At 44.5% G+C, this 21,873-nt stretch overlaps 3 protein-coding genes and 1 long non-coding RNA gene across 4 annotated transcripts; 2 read left to right on the forward strand and 2 right to left on the reverse strand.

The window, feature by feature from the left end:
• Positions 1–594: 594 nt before the first annotated feature.
• LOC310818578 lies at positions 595–2,008 on the reverse strand. Its single transcript, XR_014554723.1, has 3 exons — positions 1,802–2,008; positions 1,364–1,421; positions 595–746 (listed from the first exon to the last, which is right to left on the reverse strand). It is a non-coding gene; the product is annotated as an uncharacterized lncRNA (long non-coding RNA).
• Positions 2,009–9,123: 7,115 nt separating this feature from the next.
• LOC310819990 (sphingolipid delta(4)-desaturase/C4-monooxygenase DES2-like) lies at positions 9,124–12,408 on the forward strand. Its single transcript, XM_083691446.1, has 3 exons — positions 9,124–9,291; positions 9,991–10,733; positions 11,927–12,408. Exons 1-3 carry the CDS (start codon positions 9,210–9,212, stop codon positions 12,068–12,070), a joined length of 969 nt encoding a protein of 322 aa, XP_083547572.1. The 5' UTR covers positions 9,124–9,209; the 3' UTR covers positions 12,071–12,408.
• A 1,286-nt stretch (positions 12,409–13,694) lies between these two features.
• On the reverse strand, positions 13,695–15,101 carry LOC310801295 (transcription factor Ovo-like 2; the record flags this gene model as incomplete). The annotated part of the gene is made up of 3 exons (XM_083665290.1): positions 15,035–15,101; positions 14,470–14,659; positions 13,695–14,020 (listed from the first exon to the last, which is right to left on the reverse strand). Exons 2-3 carry the CDS (start codon positions 14,582–14,584, stop codon positions 13,695–13,697), a joined length of 441 nt encoding a protein of 146 aa, XP_083521416.1. The 5' UTR covers positions 14,585–14,659; positions 15,035–15,101.
• A 3,886-nt stretch (positions 15,102–18,987) lies between these two features.
• LOC310820177 (small nuclear ribonucleoprotein Sm D2-like) lies at positions 18,988–21,313 on the forward strand. Its single transcript, XM_083691735.1, has 3 exons — positions 18,988–19,091; positions 19,384–19,563; positions 19,964–21,313. Coding segments are annotated over exons 1-3 (360 nt in total). The 5' UTR covers positions 18,988–19,089; the 3' UTR covers positions 20,142–21,313.
• Positions 21,314–21,873: the final 560 nt, after the last annotated feature.

Genomic DNA, 21,873 nt, shown 5'->3' on the forward strand with positions numbered 1-21,873 from the left:
GCACTTTGCGAATGTTTTGTTTTTTTTCCTTTTCCTTTTTTATCTGTTCATCTGTTCCTTTTTTCTTTCTTTTGCGTAGTTCTGCATTCTTATGTCTGAAAGATGCTATATAAATAAAAGCTTATTATTATTATTATTGGTCCTCTTGAGGTGACACTGACAAGTAACATCTCCTGTAGAGAGGAACCAATTAAAAATTTTTATTGATCCGACTGTAGATCCCCAAAAAGCAAGCCAGGGAAAAAACTTTCCTGGGCACAGCGGCAAGGAAAAACTCCCTGGTAGGACGAAACCTTGAGAGGAACCAGGCTCAGTGGGGGGCGGGCCCATCCTCCTCGGGCTGGTCGGGTGAAACTATGCGTTTCTTTCTTTTTGACTCCTGCACCAGTCTGCATTAAGGCCTCCTCTGGATTGGTTGGCCCTTTGACATCACACTGGCTGAACTTGGGCGTTGTTACTGTGATGGCAGAAAGCACTGATATTAGTGTGTACAGGGAATAATGTGTAATAGCTAGTATCCAAAAATTAGGATCAGCGATCACTTCTGATCCCTATAACATTGCCACGAGTATGCTATCGTTTCTGTACCTCTCGTTCGTAGAAGAGCACATAAGCTGTCTGTTCTCTCTGCCGACAGACAGACGTGCCGGTGATCTCCACAACCTGCAGGTCACTGTACGAGAGCCAGCGGTCCGCCAGGTCCCTCGGGCCACCGTCAGAATAGACCCCATCACTGACGTAGTGTCCTACAGGATCCCCAAAACACCCAGTGGAGAGGTCACAACAGGACCAGGTCCCAGTCAGGACGAGACACACATTCATGTACACAGAGCACACACAGAGGTGATCATATGAGAATAATACGCTATGAACTTCCACAAATCACAAACTGCAGATTGTAAACAAAACATAATTTTGGGAGACAGACGCCAGCGTTATGATCGCGAGCAAAAGGTCAGAGTCAGCATGGTAGCTAATTAACGGTAAATACTAGTAAATTACTCAATTTTGCACACAAACCTTGGGCCCTTGGGAATGTCTCCAGTTAAGTTTCCATTCTGCAGTTTGTGACGTGTGGACTTTCATAGCCTACTGTATAGTGAGTGTAATACTTACCTCAGAAAGAATACTTACCAATAACTGTATTAACAACCTCTTGTATGTGGGTTATTCTCATTTGAGTATTGTTCCTCATAGTATTGATGATCTATACTGACCAATAAGTCTACCCATGTCATGTGTTTGAATGATTGTATCATGTTTTATACTTACCCATGACTGTGCTTCTCTGTGTGTGTGTGTGTGTGTGTGTGTGTGTGTGTGTGTGTGTGTGTGTGTGTGTGTGTGTGCGCGCGCATCTCACCTGAGTTCGGAGTGGAACCTAGGTGGCTCAACATTGTGACCAGGGTGTACCTAGACTCCTGGGGACAACGATCCAAGCAGTTAGACACATAAACACAATTCACAAAAAATACGATTTACAAACAACTCACTGACTGTCTCTCATCCATACGCTACGTTTTTTTTTAGAACTCGTTCTCTCTCTATCTCACTACTTCTCACCATCAGGCTGCTGCCCTCTCTCCCTGCCTCTTTCTCCACTGTGCTCAGAGATACTGGATTAAGAAAGGACAGGAAACACACACAGTGGAATATTGACCCTGTTCTATATCACGTCTCCAGCTTAGACTATATACTCGAAAACCTGGCTTCACGGTTCTGTCCGTATCTATTGTCTCTGGGTCCATTCTATCCTAAACTGTAATGGTGTAGAGGAGGCGGTGAGAGGAACACAATGTACCTGTGGCAAGTGATGGTGTCTCTAAAGCAACTGAGGTCTGGCTTGGTCCGCAGGCCTCTGTGGCTCGTCCCTGGGTGTGGGGGAGGCCTGCAGTGTCTTCTCCAGGGGGGCCGGAGGTCACCAGTAGCTCCCTGGAGAGACAGACCCGGTCCTCGATCTTGGCCAAGGTGTACTGAGGGGTCAGTCTGAACCTCTTCAGGTGGAGGACAAGCACCCTGCAAAAAAACGCCTCAGGCATTACTAACAACTCTATAGTTAAGAGCATTTTTTGGAACAAACTGGATCTTAATACATGCCATTTGGCAGACACTTTTATCCAAAGCAACTGACAGTACAGTCAGTGCATATGATTGTTGTACACAGTATGTGCTCCCAGTGGGAAAGCTTAATGTTGCCAGCGTCCTGCTCTACCAGAGCCACACAGGAGGGGAGTCTTTTGTAACTGTAAGTGCAGTGCAGACATATGCAAAGACCCACAGGCAGCATAGAGTTCACTCACCGAGGCAAAGTCAAGAATGACCATTTCAGGCCTGAACCGTAACCTCCGCAGTTGTCACAGCGGCACTCCAAGTCTGTCTCCTACGGGAGAAGGGAGGCGGAGAATAACACACTCACCACATCTCACATGTAGCACGTTAGATAACATGAAGACTAACTGGATTATTCAGGTATGGCACTGACCATCAGGTAGAGCTGTAGGCTGTAACTCACTGAGCCTCCAGGCACCAGATCCAAGGACAGCTGGGAGTAGTCCTCTTTTTTATAGGACTTCATTCCACAGCTGAGGAGAAATGGGAAACATGTGCACACACGCATCACAAGTTACAGACATGCATCACTAACTCACAAATACACAATTTAGACAGTGTACAGCTGAAAATGCAGTTGCATATTTGTTGTCTATGAACATTCCTATTCCTGTGTATGTGTGTGAGTGTGTGTGTGTGTGTGTGTGTGTCACCTTCGGCAGGTTCTGGTGCTCTTCATCTGAAAGCCCATGTGAGTTTCAACAGGGCAGGAATAGGTCCCGCCCACAGCCAATGCCCTAGCCTGCAGTGCTGGAGCCAGCGATGACAGCTGGTACAGGAAACAGCTGGCAAACTCGTGGGCATCCTAAACACACAAATACAAACATATACTGTCGCATTAGCAAGTGGACAAACCTGGAAATCTAAAGTTAGCCCTGTGGATAGTTGTATGGTCCTCTCTCACCTGTTGACCACTCCCCAGGAACTCAGGTGAGTGGGCCGACACTGAGCCCTTCAGTGCCCTGAGGAGGGTCTTCTTGTGGTCCTTGCTGTTAGAGAACCTGGCCACACGGAGGTCCACCAAGCTCCTGCAAAACCAAGACAGAAAGAAAGGGGGGGACATTTAACATGTAGTAGGGAATATCAATTTGTACGCGGTGTGTACTGACCTCATTGAGTTGTACAGCTATTGTGTGTGTGTGTGTGTGTGTGTGTGAGAGAGAGAGAGAGTGTGGACCTGATGATGTTAGCCGAGGGGTCCAGAGTCCACACTCGGTGCTGTCTGCAGAGGTCCTGGCAGAAGCTCATCAGGCTGAACAGACACTGGAGCGTGGAATTCATGTAGCACGTCTGCGCCAGGTTTGGTAACCTGGGACGGAAAAACAATATGTGAGGAGGGAGACAAACCTCCTAGATGAAATTTAGTTGAGAAACACATCTACTTTGGCTGACCACATCATGTCACTCTGGTGTGTATTATTTAGTTCTCATTTTGGATCACATAGTTTATGTGCCCTCCAGAATAATATGTCACCGTCGCTGTATCTGACACACACGACTTACCCTAAGCAGACGAGCTGTTGGATGGTGAGTTTGGTAGGAGGGGCGAGCCGTCTGTGTCCCTCCTCCATCTTCCCTCCTCCTGGCACCTTAATTCTGGCCCAGTCCAGCTGAGGCACAGAGGTCACCTGGTGCCCAGGCCCCATTGTGGTCCTAAGTTAGGATGAGGGTTTAAAACAGTATTCACTTGATGTATTGAATCTATTTATCATGGTATGTTAAATTATTAAATAATGAAGTTATTTTAAAGTCCTTTGAAGATGTTAGCAGCCCCCCCCCCCCCCAAAAAAAAGGAGGAGGCGTCAGGATAGTGTTATCAAGGTTCAGGTAACAGTAGGCAAAAAGATACCAGAAACAAATAACAACAGTGAAACAAAAGCTCCACACTCACCTGACCAGGGAACTGGAGGCCCAGACGTCCCTGGAGAGAGTAGAACCTGGAGGGGAACCAAGAGAGACTGGACCACAGATACACCCCATGTATACAGCACATGATGACATGAGCCTTACTGTATGCAGAACACGATGAGAGAATGTCAGAATAAAAGACAGGAAAAGAGAAAGGGAAGGAAGATGTGCATACCTGTCATGTGGTTGACCTTGGTGAGGGCCACAGCCTTCGCCACCAGTGGTGCAGTGGCGATGGGCTCAACCACCGGGGCAGGGGTGGACTCTACCACCAGAGCAGTGGTGAGCACTTCCTGCTTAGCAGGGGTGGGCTCTACCACCAGAGCAGTGGTGAGCACTTCCTGCTTAGCGGGGGTGGGCTCTACCACCAGAGCAGTGGTGAGCACTTCCTGCTTAGCGGGGGTGGGCTCTACCACCAGAGCAGTGGTGAGCACGTACTGCTTAGCAGGGGTGGGCTCTACCACCAGAGCAGTGGTGAGCACTTCCTGCTTAGCAGGGGTGGGCTCTACCACCAGAGCAGTGGTGAGCACGTACTGCTTAGCCAGTGTGGGCTTCTCTTCCTTGGCAGGAGAGGGTTTTTCCACTTTGGCAGGGGTGGGGTTATCCACCTTGACAGGGGAGGTGTCTGGGGTCACGTTCACTTTGCGGCGCCTTCTGCTGACACTGGTGCTAGGGGGAAACAGTGAGATCATTTGATTCCTTTCATTAATTAATTAATTAATTACATTTTAATTGAACAATAAACATACTCAACGTCACATGGTACTCCATACTAAATGAAAGACTGTGTATTTGTGCACTTTGTACATGCTCAATGCTAAGTCATTGTTGACAAAGTATTTCTTACCGCGGTGGGTCCTCAGCGATCACCACTTTTACCAGCTGCACTCGGAAACTCTTCTGTTTTTCAGGAAGAAATAGAGACGGTTAAACAATGTCAAGAAAGATATTATGGTGATGTCTTTTAGTTTAGTGTACAACTGCAGAAGCTACTCTTTCTGAAGTCATTTTGTTGCCTTTCTATTCAAATCAAAAAGCTACTCTTTCTGAGGTAAACTGACAGAAGTGGAGCAAACAGGGCTACTGAGGAGGAACAGCTAGAGAGGCTTGATGACCACAAGGCATGACCACACATTCATGAGGGATGTTTGGATTATGTTCTCATATTGTACAGATGCTTCACTATTCTTCCTATTTTGGAAAGTTAACGACTGCTTTAAAAGAATAACTTCTTTGGCGGACATTACCTCGCAATAAGACTGAGGCAACTACAATTGCGTCCAAGTTTCTTTGTGTAACACAGGCTTAAGGCTACCTAGCATGGACACGAAACATATCAAGTTTATTTAAAAAACGCTCATATTTCTGATAATGGAACTTTCAGTAGGATCGATACAGCGGTACATCGAAACCTAAAAAGTCTGGACTGAGCAACGTTACACCTACTGTTGTAGGGACCCAGGTCGATAAAGAGCTGAAAAGTCTGTAACCGTCGACTTCGGCTAGTTTACTGGTAGCAAGTAACTTGGCTAACATGAGTGAACAGTCGCTAATCCTAGCTGAAACCCCATTTGGGGAAATAAATCTTCGAAACGTGCGCATTTTTTCACACTGTCTCCGTTTCTGGAATGGTGGGAAAAACGAAATAATTAACACTAGTCAATGTTATTACGGTGGCATCAAATTTGGCGGCCAAATATCTGCATGGTGTCACTTACAGGCTGCGAGTCTCGTCACCAGGGCCGTTCCATAGCCCACATAGCTCAGCGATATGAAGGAATATGTCTTATGTCATCTGATCAACAATGCATTAAGTGCGCAAGGTTTTTTTTACATTTATCTGTGTAAATCTAATGACCAAGACCAGACCAGAAGAGCCATAAGGCTACCATATTTAAATATTGTATTTCACATCAAATAAGTAGGACACAATTGTTTTTTGGACAACTTTGGTAAAGGTCAGACTGACAGTCAAACAACCAACGCCTTGTTATGTCGGCTATAACCTCTTGGCTGATCACGGAATGCTTCCCAAGTATAAATAACACAATGACAGATAAATACACCAACTGTATGCACTTTGAGTGTTTGACTGTTCAAATGAAAATTGCTTCACAAATAAAATGTATTGTTATTATTGTTGTTATTAGGCTATTACTGGATGAACAGTGCGATTTGACTGGAAATTAAAGTTACAGACTCTGCTTTTAACAGAATAATTTGTCTGAATGGTTATTTCATTAATAATGACTTAGTATTTGTCCTTGTTTTTTTAACCCTGTTTTCTTTCTTTTTTAAACATTCAGTTAGACATTAGCCTACCTTCTGAGTGCAGCATCTAGCCCATCGACAACAAGGCATCTTTCCTTAGCTAGCTGGCAACACTACCTATTCTGGACACCTTGTGAAATTATGATCTAGACACTGAACTGGGACAGCGCCTTAAATAATATGCCCCATTATGACATCACATAGGTACTGTAGGCCTGGTACAGCTGCAACCATGGAAACCTTCCCACCAGCTGAATTGATTGGCAGCTCTATGACAAGAATATGCCCCATTATGACATCACATAGGTGGCCTGTCAGTAGGCTATCTATGTGAGGAGTAAAATAATAATAACTAGAAAAACAAGTTCCAGAAGAAAAGGTTTAAAGATGTTTCGATAGATAGATAGATTTGCTGGGTAGTTGAAAGAAAGTGAGATGGTCTTACAGTTATGGCCAAAAATATTGGCATCCCTGCACTTCTTTCCGATAATGCACCACTTCTCCCAGAAAATTGTTGCCATTACAAATGCTTTGGTATTCACATGTTTATTTATTTTGTTTGCATTTGAACAACACAAAAAAGCAGAGAAAAAAAGCCAAATCTGATATCATTCCAAATAGAACTCCAAAAATGGACTGGACAAAATAATTGACACCCTCAACTTAATATTTGGTAGGACACCCTTTGGAAAAACAAACTGAAATCATTTGCTACCTGTAACCATGAATGAATTTCTTACACCTCTCTGAGTGTCTTTTGATAACATTTATAGCTACAAATAAAAGTGACCTCCAAATTGCTCCAAATGTTGTTTTTGCGTTCACAAGATACTACATTTCTACAGACACCGACCAAAGGCCTCTCTCTGGAGGTGATTGTGAATGATCGCAAATGGATGAAGATAAAAAGGTCAAAGGAAAAAGACACCATCCAGACAGGACAGGAGGCAGGTCACCCCAGGTGTCTGAGCCCCAGTAACCAACACCTGAGCAGGATCCTGATCCCCGAAACAGACATCTGAAAAATACCTTCAGTCCAGACCCACTTCTGTAAGCTAATATTACCAAACTTACTGGACTATAATGTGACTGTCTTTGAGCAAACATCCTATCTCATTTTAATGTGTCCTCATCCACAGCAAAGGCCAAGATCTCTGCCAGTGAGAACTCCTGTGATGGAGCTCATGCTTGGGCCTGATTCAGGCCTCACCCTGATTCTTAGTCGTACTATGTGGACCACAGGAACAGATATATAGAGATAACTGTGTCTGTTCCTCTGACCTCAACTCAACCACCTCTCTCCTCCCCTGACCGGCACCAATCTCCCAGACCTCCTTGACCAGATACCCAGTCCCGCCACAGACAGACTGACAGTTGCACGGGGTGCCAGAGCTGCCACCCAAGGTCCACAGTGCACTGATGACACAGACGCAAACAGAGACTGTGCTGGATGAGACGACCACCGAGTCCGAGTGGGCGTTTCATAGCGGGTGGGAACTCCCTGCCGAGTTTGCCTCCAAGGGAGACACGTGCCTGTATTTTCTTTACAAAAATGATAAAGCTAAATAAATATATTATAAATATAAATAAATAAAGCTCTTCACCCTTGCAATTGTATCTTTGTGTTTGCTCATCATAAGATTTTCTCACTACTTCATAAGCTGATTCATATAAGCTCTGATATGGACACATGGACTCCTATATAATAAGAAACGGCTTTAGTTGGTATAGTGGTGGCATAATGAGCAGAGGCACGTGGCATGTGGTTCAGGAGTTGTGGGTTCAATATGGACCCAAACTGTAAAATCCAGAAGCTACATTGTAGCTTCCTAACACTAATCCATTTGAATGAAATCCCCACACATTTTAAGAAGACTTATGTACTGACAAATGTATAGAAACTATCACTGCTGCAAGTGAAACGTTGTTTTGATAGTCTAGTGAATCTACCCAGAAAAGTGTCCCACATTTGCCGAATCAACCCAATCGATGTAGCTGTAACGGCAAGGCCATTGATCGATTGATCACCATTGATCGAGATATGATACAATGTAACACGTCAACGCAACAACTCAGACAATACTCCTGCAATACTCGTCCCCCTCAAATGTGCGCTTTTCCATTCCGCACTCAGTTCAGGCTAAAAGTGCTAAACACTTTGATTCATTTGTAGCCAACTATAGCGACTACGCTGGACACGGGCGAGAAAGAACGGCAAAGGTACAACAGGAGCATTCTTGTTTATCTCGTAATTAGAAATATGTGGGGAAGGCGGTCGGTATGTTCACTTGACTTGCGTGGGGATCTGCTGAAAACTTGTTTACGATATCAACCAATTCGTCGGCGCATCCAGCTTGCACCTGATTCACTTTCACCGTTTCATTACTTAATTTAGTTTTTTTCCTTCAGCCCCAAAGAGCCACAATCTGTACAATCTATCGGAAAATGTAAATCTTCGTAGGCCTACTGTATAACTTCTCATGAAAATGGATCTCTTAATGATTTAAACATCTAATCTTAAATCTAGTCGCTTGTCAATGTGCTCAACAACCATTTCAAGCATGCTTTAAATCTGTCAAAGGTGTGCTGATCAGTAGTCATATAGGCCTAATTCATAAATAGATGTGGTGAATTTGAATAGTTGTGCGTAAAAGTAGAGATTAGGGTAGAGTCTTAAATTGGCCTATGCCCTTATTCCTCGGTATGCCGAACAACCACAAGTGCTTTTGCGATGAGCGCCCACTCAGCTGGGCGTGTCCCAGGTTATACACCTGTGCACACAGGTGCGTTCAGACACTAGCGACTTGAGTCTCTGTTCTGTCGCTCTCCCTCTCCCTCTCCCTCTCCCCGCCGCCTTGTACCCTGGCGGACCCTGGGCTCTCTACCCGGCTCGACACCTCCAGCCCTGCCGTGAGCGCAAGATGGGGAACACGGTAACGAGGGATGACTTCGAGTGGGTTTATACTGAGCAACCGCACTGTAGCCGAAGGAAGCAGATACTAGGTGAGCGCTTCATTTACTCTGAGCGACTTGAGGTAACAGGTGTGTTGGAGTGTCTCAGAACTATTAAGTGGGAAATTATTTTAAACATTCTAAAAAGATCAACGTTTGAATTGTGTAGACTATTATCACGGAGAGAGGAGTTGCGTTGTCATTTAACAGCTCGACTAATTCAATCATAACTCCCAAGGGTGATAAAAGCGATGTTTCACGTGATAACCGTTTCACGTGATAACCATTTCACAATTAGACCCACGTACGACCTATACCTTTGGGGGATAAATACTCGGCAGTTTACCTGTATTTTTCACTGCTTCGTAAGAAGGAACGAATTGGTCACCCAGGAAATGCAGTCACCTGTTTGACAGGTATTACAAGTTCCCAGTGCAGTCGAACATAATTTGGGATTAGGGAAAGAAAATTCTGACATCCCAGCAGGTTTTAGGATGGCACTCTTTTGGTTATTTTTTTATGGCATAAGCACATTTTGGTCTTCTGAAGAGGTCTCAAGCAAGCCACATTTACCATACAGGGCAAAATTAACACAAGTTGTGGTACACAGAGGGTCAATGTTTCTTTGAGAATACTCACAGTATGTATTGTAAAGTAGGTGTGAATAAAAACTGCCTCTATTTAACTCAATTCCCCTCATTGTCTCAAATCACCCTCTCACTCTTCTTCTACCCTCTCACCTCTCCACAGCCAAGCACCCAGAGATCAAGTCCCTGATGGGCCCGGACCCCCAGCTCAAGTGGGTGGTGACAGCCATGGTCCTGACCCAGGTGCTGTGCTGCTTCCTGGTTCGTGACCTTAGCTGGAAGTGGGTCCTCTTCTGGGCCTACGTGTTCGGAGGCTGCATCAACCACTCACTGACTCTAGCCATCCATGACATCTCCCACAACGTCGCCTTCGGCAACAGGGACCATATGCGCAACCGCCTCTTCGGCATGTTCGCCAACTTACCCATAGGCATACCGTACTCCATAAGCTTTAAAAAGTACCACGTGGACCACCACCGGTACCTCGGTGGGGACAGGCTGGACGTGGACGTGCCGACCCGCCTGGAGGCTCGCTTTTTCAACTCGCCCGCCCGGAAGGTCCTTTGGATCATCCTCCAGCCCTTACTCTATGCCATACGCCCCCTCATCGTCAACCCTAAGCCTATGGGAAGGCTGGAGATGCTGAACGGCACCGTGCAAATAGCCTTTGACGCTCTCGTACTGTATCTCTGGGGGCCTAAGCCAGTAGTCTACATGATAGCAGGGTCGGTTTTGTGTATGGGACTGCATCCGTTTTCTGGGCACTTTATAGCGGAGCACTATATGTACGTGAGCGGGATTGAGACCTGCTCCTACTACGGGCCGCTCAACTGCCTCACCTTTAATGTGGGCTACCACATGGAACACCACGATTTTCCCAGCATCCCCGGCAGCCGCCTGCCTCAGGTATTGGACCTCTATTGTATCATTATAACTGATGGAACACTGGTGATGTTGTGTGCATATTACACTGTTGGGGATACGAACAGTGCAGACGCTTACCGTAGGGAGTAGTGTGCAGTGTGTATGGGGGGTGTCTTGAAATACTTGAGGGTTTTTCTGTTATTATGCTGCCATCTCTCTGAGTGAAAGGGACTGTAGACCTTGCTATTTGACTGTGACTTCATCTTGAGTGTTGTTGTTACGGGAGGACTAGTCTTGTTGTTATGGAAGCTTCGTGGAAAGTGTGTGTGTGTGTGTGTGTGTGTGTGTGTGTGTGAGAGAGAGAGAGATGGTTGTATTGTTTGTGAGCATTAGTCAATAGGTGTGCATTAGTCAATATAGGTGTAACCAAAATCCTTATAAATCCTTTATCTTATCTCTCAGTCCAGACAGAGGTTGTTGAAGTCAAGTGGAACAGTTGTCAGGTTGGAAGTTACAATTACAGTAGGCCTTGATTACGCTTGTGATTGCTCCTCCCAACAAAGGGCCCCCCCACCCGACCCCATGCTGTAAAAACCAGCTAGCACAATCATGAAACGTTTCAACACGTAGTGGAAAGGAAATGAACAAGGTTAAACTGTCATGTTTTATTACAAGCCCCTAGATAAGAGTTTCAGTCATCAAAGTGATGCTTCAAAGTTCACTTTCATGTTGTCAGAGTGATATTTGTGTTGATAGGGTAATCATTCAGACCTACACAGCCAGTCCTTGAAGATGTTGAAATACTAGAATGACTGGGTGACTGGGTAAGGCCCTTTATGAAAGAGAGAGAGGAGGGGGAGGGAGAGATGGGAGTGGTGGCTCCTCTGGTTGGTTTAGTTCTATCCTGACTTAATGGCACTATATTTGACAGGTGTAATCCCATTTGTTAGGACTGAGTGTATATGTTAGTTGTACTCTGCTTTACCCAGGTCGCTCTGTGGCTATGGAGACAGTGTTATGTGCATAGTTGTGTTGTTTAGGATCCTCCTCCGCTTGCTTTTGAATTCAATGGATTCAAACTGTACCTCAACCCCAAACAGCTAGTCTAGATCACCCTATTACTGTTGTTTATGGTGTCAACGTAAAGCCCTTGTGACAATAATATTGTCACATCAGCTGTCCATTGTATTTGCTCTCTTCATCTAACTGATTTTATGTGACCTCTTTTTTTTCAGGTGAAGAAGATGGCTCCAGAGTTCTATGATAATTTACCACATCATGACTCATGGATACGAGTACTCTGGGACTTTGTATTTTGTGATTCGCTGGGACCTTACTCCAGAGTTAAACGCACCTTTCCATTGGCTAAGGAGGAGTAGGGCCTAGTCCCTTTAGATGTCCTGACCAATGAGCTTCCACAAAGATCTCCAGATGGAAATACTGTCCCAGTATCTGTCTGTTTGTTTGTCTAGCTAGCTAGCTTGTGCGTGTGTGTGCGCGTGTGCGTGTGTGTGTGTGCGTGTGTGTGTGTGTGTGTGTTAAAGTACACAGTTTCAAGTTTAAGTGGTTTTGATGTACTGTCAACACTTCTGAATGTTATGCTCTTCTGAATATTCTGCCCTTCAATTTATATAATCTGGGTACAATAAAGTTACTCATCTGATGTTATATAAGTTAATTTATACAGATTATAGTAGCTGTGATAATAAATCTTGCAGTTATCACACAGTTTAAATGGTTTCATTGCCCCCTTCTGGGCCAACTGAAATGTTCGGCTTTTGACATGCTTTCCATTCATTCAGGTCAATAATTTACACATTGTCGTTATTCATACCGTATACATTGTTTTATTGTTTAGAGTTAGGACCAAATGATGGTAGCAGTGGATGGAGATGGTAGAACCATTGTGACGCCCACAAGTAAATGTGCCGAGGCTTTGATCTTGTTGTGCCTCAGAGATATAGGGGTTGTTCACGTGCAAGTTAAGCAAACATTCTATAATCCTTCAGGCCCTTGTGTTGACATAGCATGCCATCCCTCATATACTCCATGACTCATTTAGTGCAGAGGGTGAATAAAGTCGCCCAAATTGTCAACATTCTAGGGTGCCACGGGTGACTTTACTCACCAGAAAATGCATAAATTATGATGCTTCATTGTGTTCAATCACAGTATTGTTGCTAGGTAAACACCACATAAAACACTTGGCACTCTAGGTGGTGAGTGTTCCGGAATTCTTTGACAGTTGGTGAGTTAAAGTATTGCAAAAGAGCGAACACCGTCGAGTCACACGATAAGGGGCACGATAGTTTCTTTGGAAAGGCCACGCTAAGGAGCTGCACCCATGAGCTCCTCCCCCAAAGTTATCTCACGTCCAGTGAAGTGGAATGTCACCTCCCAGGCGGCCCCCCCACCCTTAGGCTACTAGGTAATACATCAGCATCGGGGCATACATCATCCCTATGGACAAACTGATATGACAAAGTACCATAAAAAGACACCTTTAATCAACATACACTGACTGACCGTGGCTAACCATTGACCTGTTGAATTTGATATCTTTGCTCAGCCATTACTTGAGTCAAGTGGGGAGTGTTTCTTGAAAGGCCACATGTTATGTGCAATGTGTGTCAGTGCTATCAATCAGTGCTTTATTTGCCATACAATCAGATCGTTAGGAATGTGTTATTTATTGCACCCCCCCTCCACCTGAGACAACACACATGCACATCCGTCGGCGCCCCTGGAGCAATTAGGGGTTAAGTGCCTTGCTAGATGAGGATGCAAGGAGAACAACGATCCAACAGCTACCCGATTTGGATCGAAGCTGGTCTATGAATTTATTTGGGGCATGAAACAGTAGACACCCACATAACAGGTTTCTTAATAAAGCCTTTCTCCTCGTAGCGCTTTCAAAGTGTTCCCAACATGCTCATATCTTGCTCCTGTCTGGGCAGTTATATCATGTCTATCATGTCTATTGTTGCAGCGAGAGACGCAGTCTCACATATAGTACCCGGGTGTTGGGTACAATATAAAAGGGCTGAGTTTGCGCTCCGTGGGGACGTTGCCGCTGGCGGTCTCGTGGGCCTGCCGGCGGTAGTAGCGGCGGAGGGCGGGGCTGCCCGGGTGGCATTGGCGCACGTGAAGGAAGTACTCGTCGGGTCGGTTGGAGGTGAAGCCGCAGTCCTCGCACACGAAGATCTTGGAGCGGCGCTGGCGGTAGGCGTACTGCTGCCGCACGCCGTGGATCTTCCTCATGTGGGACTCCAGGGAACAGCGCTGGGTGAAGGCCTTGTCACACAGGTCACACCTGTAGGGACGGATACCTGAGCAAGAGGGAGAGAGGGAGTGTGAGGTGTGTGTGTGTGTGTGTGTGTGTGTGTTGTGTGTACTGCACTGTGTGAAAACCCTGCAACACAATACACAACTGTAGCATCCTCCCAAACCATGTGTTGATACACCACACAATATAATACTACTTTATAATGCATATACATTTCTCTTTATTGATGTTCATAGGAGGATTCCAATCATAAAAGCAAATTTAAACAAAAAAGTGTGAAAATCTGTTGCTAACTGGAGTGTAGAGACGCATGCAGTGCCGTCTTGAGGATAAGCTTTGAATTACTAATAATGAGACAGGTCAGGTGGTCAAGAATTTCTCAAGTCCTTCGGTATGCTGTATGACTGTGGTGTCATGTATGAAATCTGCATTAGGCAGTATTGCACGTCAGTATTGTCATATCAGAGCCATATCAGAGCCCATGCCTCTCACCTGTATGTGTGCGCATGTGCCTCTTGAGGTCGAATGTGTCGTTGAAGCCCTTGCCGCAGTACCGGCAGGGGTGTCTCTTCACCAGGCTGTGGCACTTGAGGTGTCTGGTCAACATGCGCTGCAGAGGAAACACCTTGTGACACAATGAACACAGGAAGTCTCCTGAGCTGGGTGGCTCACGAGGACGATGCTAGGGTAGGGACGAGAGCGGGACATGGCCATTAGGACACTGCAAAAGCTTTGGTTATGATACTGTGACTGTTGAATCTAATCACATTTCCACCGATGATTCAAAATCTAATTTGCATTGATAATGAACATCTCAAGGTTCATGTGCTGAACAAAGCCATCTTTATTCATCTTATTAAAAGGGTGAAACTAGGATCCAAGGGTGAAACTCGATCCAATCGAATGTTGTACATTAATGTTACACACGGTGAGTAAAACGTCAGCCAAACTAATGTTTTTATGCATTATCTCTAGTCCATGTTTACATATTGATGGCATTATCAAATACAGCAGACACTGACAGTAGAAGCATTAGCTAATAGAGACATGTAGTTACCTTGGCTCGGGAGGCTAGTGCAGTAGGATGGTAGTAATGACCCTGGCCCAGGGTCTGAGACAGGAGAGTGGACCAACCCTGGGCTGCTTCTGCCCTAGCTCCTGCCACTGGTCTCAGGCCTCCTCCTGCTCCTCCTCCTCCTGCTTCTCCTCCTTTTCCTGCTCCTGCTCCTCCTCCTCCTGCTCTTGCCCCTGGTCCTGGTCCTGGTCCTGGTCCTGGTCCTGGTCCTGGTCGTGACAACAGGGTAGCTGGCTGGGGGAGAGGCTGAACTGCAGGCTCAGAGGAGTCAGGGCAGGGGAATGTTGAAGTCTGCACTTCAGCATTTTCACTCACTGAAAATGCACAGTAAGGAAGGGGAAACACAGTCAACACAGATCACTCACAAACATGTGCACATATTATTTGTGAGTAACGAGTCAACATGTCACATTCAACATGCAACAACTGTTGTACCTCCGAAACAATTAACAATTTAAGCTGATCGTGAATATGGATTGTGCAACAGAATTTCTCCTAGTAGGATGGAGTTAGAAATACTATAGATAGTTAGAAAATAGTTAGAAAATACGACACAAATACAGAGGCCACTCCCAGCAATGTCTGCATTCCAACAAAGTATGTGTCACCAACGGAAACGTACAGTGGAACAAATGCATTTTCACATGCACTTGACTTCTATGACAGATCTGTAGTGCTCAAGAAAATACATTCCATAAGAGCAGCATTACTTTTCCTAAAGAATCATTTGAAGCTGTACATAATTTGTTTACACATTTGTTTACAAGTCTCCTACGACAACGGAAACATAAATCAATTGATTGATGTGTCATTATTTGATTATGATAAGCATGACAGTTAGTTAGAGGTAATATTCTTATTAATCAAGGGGTACATTTCATTATTTGAAATGACTGAAAACGTTGTTGACTGTGAGGAAGGAATCGTCCACCTTATTATTTTCATAGATATGACACTTGTTAACATTAGACACAGGATAATAAAAAATAAAAAAAAGGTATATGTATTTTCTCCCTGTAACTCACCTGTTCTTTTGCCCTCCTTCCCTTCATTCTGCTCAGGGTCTCTCCACCTCCATCCTCCACATGCCCCCTGTTTCTTCTTCACTAGGAAAGACCGTGGCATCCTCTTCCTCTTCTTCCTCTCCTCTCTGTGAATCTGCCTACTGTCTGACCTGGCCTCAGGGAACTACTGTCCTTATGCTACATATGTCGCACTACTGTGGTTTTGTGTTCAGGTAAAGGACCGAGAGCATCCCCCTCCCACCCTCCAACCAGCCTCCATCATACACCCAAACCAACCTTCATCCAGGTAGCTCAGGAAAATCACAGCACTCATTTCCATAACACTCATTTAGATGCAGGGGGGGGGGGGGGTTGACTAGTGCGCACCTGTGTTGACTGTGCGCCTCTTTAACTGGTCCCCCACTGGTTTTGCATGGCAGGCAGTGAGAATCTGGCTCTGTCATTCAAGTGGACCCTGTCATGCAAATGTGGGCCCGGCCATGCCCGGACAGAGAGCCACGGTCTGAGTAACAGGAGCATGCACGCACGGAGGGGCCGCGGCCTAAACTGCTAGTAAAATCAGCCTTTTCTTTTCTATTCTTCTCCCCTGTACGGTGGATTTCGGTCACTCCAAAAACACAGACAAAGGCCATTCAAGCGCACTAAAAAGGAGCTAAGTCCTGTTCTGTTTGCCATCTGTTGACTGCTCGCCTTGGGGGAAAGGATAGCAATTATTGTTGGTTTCTTTAGCCACTAAATAAGCTACGTGGCTCCTGAGAGATGGCTACTACCCAACTGTCATAGGAATGGTGGAATGGTGGAATGGTGGAATGGTGGAATGGCATCGGCCCTTTGTTGAGGTATTCATTTGGATCACATGAAATACATGTATCTACAGTACACACATAAAATAAGAGTTTCATTTTTCAGGATGCTGCTAGTATGTTTTGCTTCTTTCTCTTTCTCTAAATAAACAAGAATAATGATAACAGGGTGTTTTTTTTTTTTATACCACACAACCACCCTGTTGTGGATCATTGTTCCTGCTTATTCATGCTATGATTCCCCTGTGGATGTTTGGAATACCTGAAGCGCTCCTGGTACATTTTGTTTCGTGTTGCTGTTTTTTTTTTCAAAAGGAAAGACGATATTTTTGCATTGATGCCATCATCAGTGTCAAACATCTGAAACAGGCTCATCAGGCTCATGAGAGAGAGAGAGAGAGAGAGAGAGAGAGAGAGAGAGAGAGAGAGAGAGAGAGGAACGGAACTGGATTCTGCATGGCAAATACAGCTGCAGCCAGACACAAAACCCCATCATGCAAATCCCATAGAGGTCACCCTGAGAACAACTCAACACAACAAGAGAATCCTTTCCCAAGCTTCGAAACATTTTAACTGGTTTCAAGCGTCCCCCACCTCCCTTCTTCAGACTGACTTAAGAGTCTCTCCCACTACTGCCACTGCAATGGAAATGGTGTTGACATACAGTATAATGTAGAGTCAGAGGCATCATGCCCATAGAGGGCACAAGGGCCCATGCCCCCACAGATTGGTCCTGTTTAATGTTTTTAGATGTTAAATGAATTACTGTATTTTATGAGTTTATGCCCTATCATTATTTATAAAACGCTGGACTGGTCATATACAATTGCTGAAAATAGCTTTAATTATTGGGTTATGGTATGAGAAGGGTGACAGGTGAACTCCTAAGACATAAACATTCTTAAATAACCAATGTGTATCATTAATTGATCATTGAACAGCTAAATGGGTGTGTTTAGGTAACCTATGCAGAAAATATACTTATTTTAGACATTCAATTAGGCATATAGGGATTATGGCTCTAGATTATGGCCCCCTTCCTTTCTCACACACACGATACCCCTGTGTACAGTGATATGTGTAGTCATACCATGTACTGTATGTTGTTTCAAATCTACAGTAGTTCACTGGAAATCTACATTTATGGTATGGATTCACATGAACAGATACAGAGAGGTTTGAGACATTCACATCCCGGTTGCTTCACTTCTGAGTGTTTGTGTGAATAAAGCAAGTTGTTCAGTGTATTACTTTGTGAGCGGGGGACAGACATGGCTGCCTCATTCAGACGAGAGACTGTTGACTGTACTGTGTCCTGCTGTCCTCTGGAGCTGTAACTGTATGCAAATGCCAGGCCGTGTGCTACTACAGCATGGAAATACCTGGACGATCCTTCTCACCACAGAGACAGAGAAAGAAAGAGAGGGAGAGAGAGAGAGAGAGAGAGAGAGAGAGAGAGAGAGAGAGAGGAAGGGAGGGAGGGAGAAAGAGAAGGAGAAAGACAGATTGAGAGGGGGGGAAGAGAGAGATAGAGAGTGAAATTCTATGGGACTTATAAGAGACACCCCATCATTATTCCCTCTCTATTAGTTTTGAGTTTAGTTTTGTAAAAGCTACATCTAAATAAACCTGTCACAGCATGTAGCCTCTCACAGTAGGCCTACAGCATTTGCACTAGCAACAAATTGTCTTTTGTTGGTAACAAGTAAAAGAGGAGTGTCTACTACACCATTTAAAACTGATTGACAATGGTGACAGACATTAGACTCTAAAGGCATAGCGCACAGATAGCTCACATCCCATTTCCATAGTTAAATATGAGCTGACCAGTCTGGACATGAAGGAGAGAGAGGGCATGTTTGACTGTTAAATACATCTGTGTTTGTGGTGTAAGCCACACCCTTCTAATTATTTCAGTGAAAGGGATACAAGAGTGAAGTAGGTGTGTGTGTGTGTGTGTGTGTGTGTGTGTGTGTGTGTGCGTGCGTGCGTGTGCGCGTGCGTGTTCGTGTCGATCAGAGCGAACCATGGTGTGTACAAGATCAGTGCAATATTATTCCTGTGCAACAGATGGCGCTGCGCAGGGACCTAAAGAAGAACGGGCCCTGTTATTTACCCGGAAGGAGTTGGGATTTCGCGCAACGTTTTTTGTTCGAAAAAAGATTCCTCCGTTGTTCGTTCAGTACAGTTACCAACAGAAAATAGCAGAATGTAAGTCCGAGAATACAGTTTGTTGTTTTTCTGTGTTAAATAGTGGTGTATTTGGTAAACGTTTCGTTAGAATGGTTGTAGCTAGCTAGTAAGCCAACAATCAAAAGTAGAAATCACGTTGGGAAGGGAGAAGGGAGGAGGGTTCACGTCGTTTCTTTCTGTTCTCTTGCTTTCTTCTGCCTATGTGGTCGAAGATCCATAGCATACAACATATGATATAGGCCTAAGTCCAGTTTCATATTCATGCTATTAAAATATGTTGCGTTTCTACACGTTGCTGTTTTTTTTCCAGGAGTTTATTGACCAAGCCCAAGTCTGAGATGACTCCAGAGGAGCTCCAAAAACGCGAGGAGGAGGAATTCAACACAGGCCCCCTCTCCGTGCTCACCCAGTCGGTGAAGAGCAACACGCAGGTCCTCATCAACTGCCGCAACAACAAGAAACTGTTGGGTCGAGTCAAAGCCTTTGATAGGTAAGAACACCGAGATGGAACAGTGTTAGCTACACATCTTTGGGTAAGAATGTATTGTAGCCCGATTTGACTTGGAACATGTATTTTAAGACATATCCCTGTTAGGCAGCACAGATTAAATTTGTATCAACTCAGTTTTGATGACCAATTTTGGTATTGCTATTTCACTCACATGCTCGAGAATGAAGATCCGAAAAAGTTATACACCTGTTAAACCACTTTCCTGTAATCTTCACTAAAGCTAATATTTCGAGGTAGTTTTCATCATGGCTGTGCCTATTAGTTCTACCCTGTCTGCTTCAATTCATCAGTTGTCAATTGGTTAAAAAAAAGAGGTTAGAAATCCATTTTGAAGTGAGATTAACAGTTTAATTCTCCTGTTTTTGTCTTGTTTCTGTAGGCATTGCAACATGGTGTTGGAGAACGTGAAGGAAATGTGGACAGAGGTCCCCAAGAGTGGCAAGGGGAAAAAGAAGTCCAAGCCAGTGAACAAGGACCGCTACATCTCCAAAATGTTTCTGAGGGGGGACTCTGTCATTGTTGTGCTGAGGAACCCTCTCATCACTGCAGGGAAATAGACTGAGAACTCACTGGATGTGTGTTACACTGCTTTAGTTGTGGGACTGTGAGAGCAGGAGCTGAGCTATTGTTTAATTTTTCTCTGTTTTCAGTCTTTGTTTTGGTATCCATACCTGGGCTCAGTAGGCACAAAATGGAAGAGAGCACTTTGAGGAATGACGTCAGCCTGTCAAATACGAACACTCAATTGTCTGCTTGAAAACATTTTCTTCCTACTGAATGTCACCCTGGATAAGGATGAATGACCAGGAATTCCTAAATTGACGTGTATACCTTTGTACTGTGTTGCCATACTGTTTGATATGATGGCTTATGCCCATCCCACACACAAATGGACACATGCTATGGGGGACACAGTATTTCTGTTAAGTTTGGCTGCATTTTTCTATCAAAGTTTCCATCAGATGTAACAGACCGAACACTTTATGCTTATGTAACATTGATTTTTGTTTAATAAAAAAAAAAAAAAGTTTGATATTACTCTGAAAGTCTACCATTTAAAGGACCTGAGAAACTGCAAGACTCAGACATAGCCAGTAGATGTTAGAAAGGACACAATAAGATATTGTTAAGGATGTACGTGATGAATTTGTTCATAATTTGAGATGTATAGTTATCGTCAATGCTGGGGAGTAGTTCCACTGCATGTATTTCATCTCTTAGTTGAACTACATTTTGCAGTAACTTGGTGATAGTTCACCTAAATTCAAATCCTAGTAGTGTAGCACAGTAGTTAATTACCCTTTTGCCATGTTGCCAAGTAATTGGTAGCTTAGCTAAATACATTTCAGGTATGGCTAGTGGTTCAAATTGTGTGTATTGTGTAATATGGCCAGATAGTGACAACCCTAACTACCGCAGGCCTACATACATAATGTGGTGTTTTAACGCCCTCTAGTGGCACTCTTCATGTGTTGGAGGATTTGATTGGGATATGCCCACCCCATGTATATGCTTTGATTGGGATATGCCCACCCCATGTATATGCTTTGATTGGGATATGCCCACCCCATGTATATGTTTGATGAACTGCTGCTATATAGTTTTGAACACAATCTCTTTACTTTACTTATCATTATTTGACACATATCCAGTGGCTTCAGTGGCATAGGACTACCAGCCTGCCTGTTGTGCAGTGTATACTGACCGCCTGTTGTAGGTATGGTTTCCTTGTAATGTGCCGTTCTGCTTTTCTACTACTGGTTCACCTTTTTAGGCAGGCAATAATCATTAAACAGAAACAGATCCTGCTAGTGTTTCCTCATGCAGAAACTATCAGTAAACAGGAAGTACACTTGTGAAGGTGTCCTGTATGGGATGTGAAAGCCTCATATTACACAACCATGAAACCACTTTTGGTGCAACATGCTGCTGCTATTTAGGATGGTGTACATACAGTCACGGGACACTTTATTAGGAACACCTGTACACCTTCTCATGGTGGAGGTGGTGTAACACCTGTACACCTTCTCATGGTGGAGGTGGTGTAATGTTTTCTTGGCACACTTTGGACCCGTTAATACCAATCAATCATTGCTTGAATGCCACAGCCTATTTAAGTATTGTTGCTGACCGTGTGCATCCCTTCATGGCCACAATTTACCCATCTTCTAATGGCTACTTCCAGCATGATAATGCACCATGTCACAAAGCAAAAGTCGTCTCAAACTGGTTTCATGAACATGACAATGAGTTCAGTGTTCTTCAGTGGCCTTCCCAGTCACCGGATCT

Source organism: Argentina silus, assembly GCF_951799395.1.
Source record: "Argentina silus genome assembly, chromosome: 2".
NCBI classification, from domain to species: domain Eukaryota; kingdom Metazoa; phylum Chordata; class Actinopteri; order Argentiniformes; family Argentinidae; genus Argentina; species Argentina silus.

Coding starts and splice junctions, on each gene's coding strand:
- LOC310819990 (XM_083691446.1), top strand. CDS start 9,210: ATGGGGAACACGGTAACGAGGGATGACTTCGAGTGGGTTTATACTGAG. Junction 9,292..9,990: donor CCGAAGGAAGCAGATACTAG/GTGAGCGCTTCA, acceptor ACCTCTCCACAG/CCAAGCACCCAGAGATCAAG. Junction 10,734..11,926: donor CCGGCAGCCGCCTGCCTCAG/GTATTGGACCTC, acceptor CTTTTTTTTCAG/GTGAAGAAGATGGCTCCAGA.
- LOC310820177 (XM_083691735.1), top strand. Junction 19,564..19,963: donor CGAGTCAAAGCCTTTGATAG/GTAAGAACACCG, acceptor TTGTTTCTGTAG/GCATTGCAACATGGTGTTGG.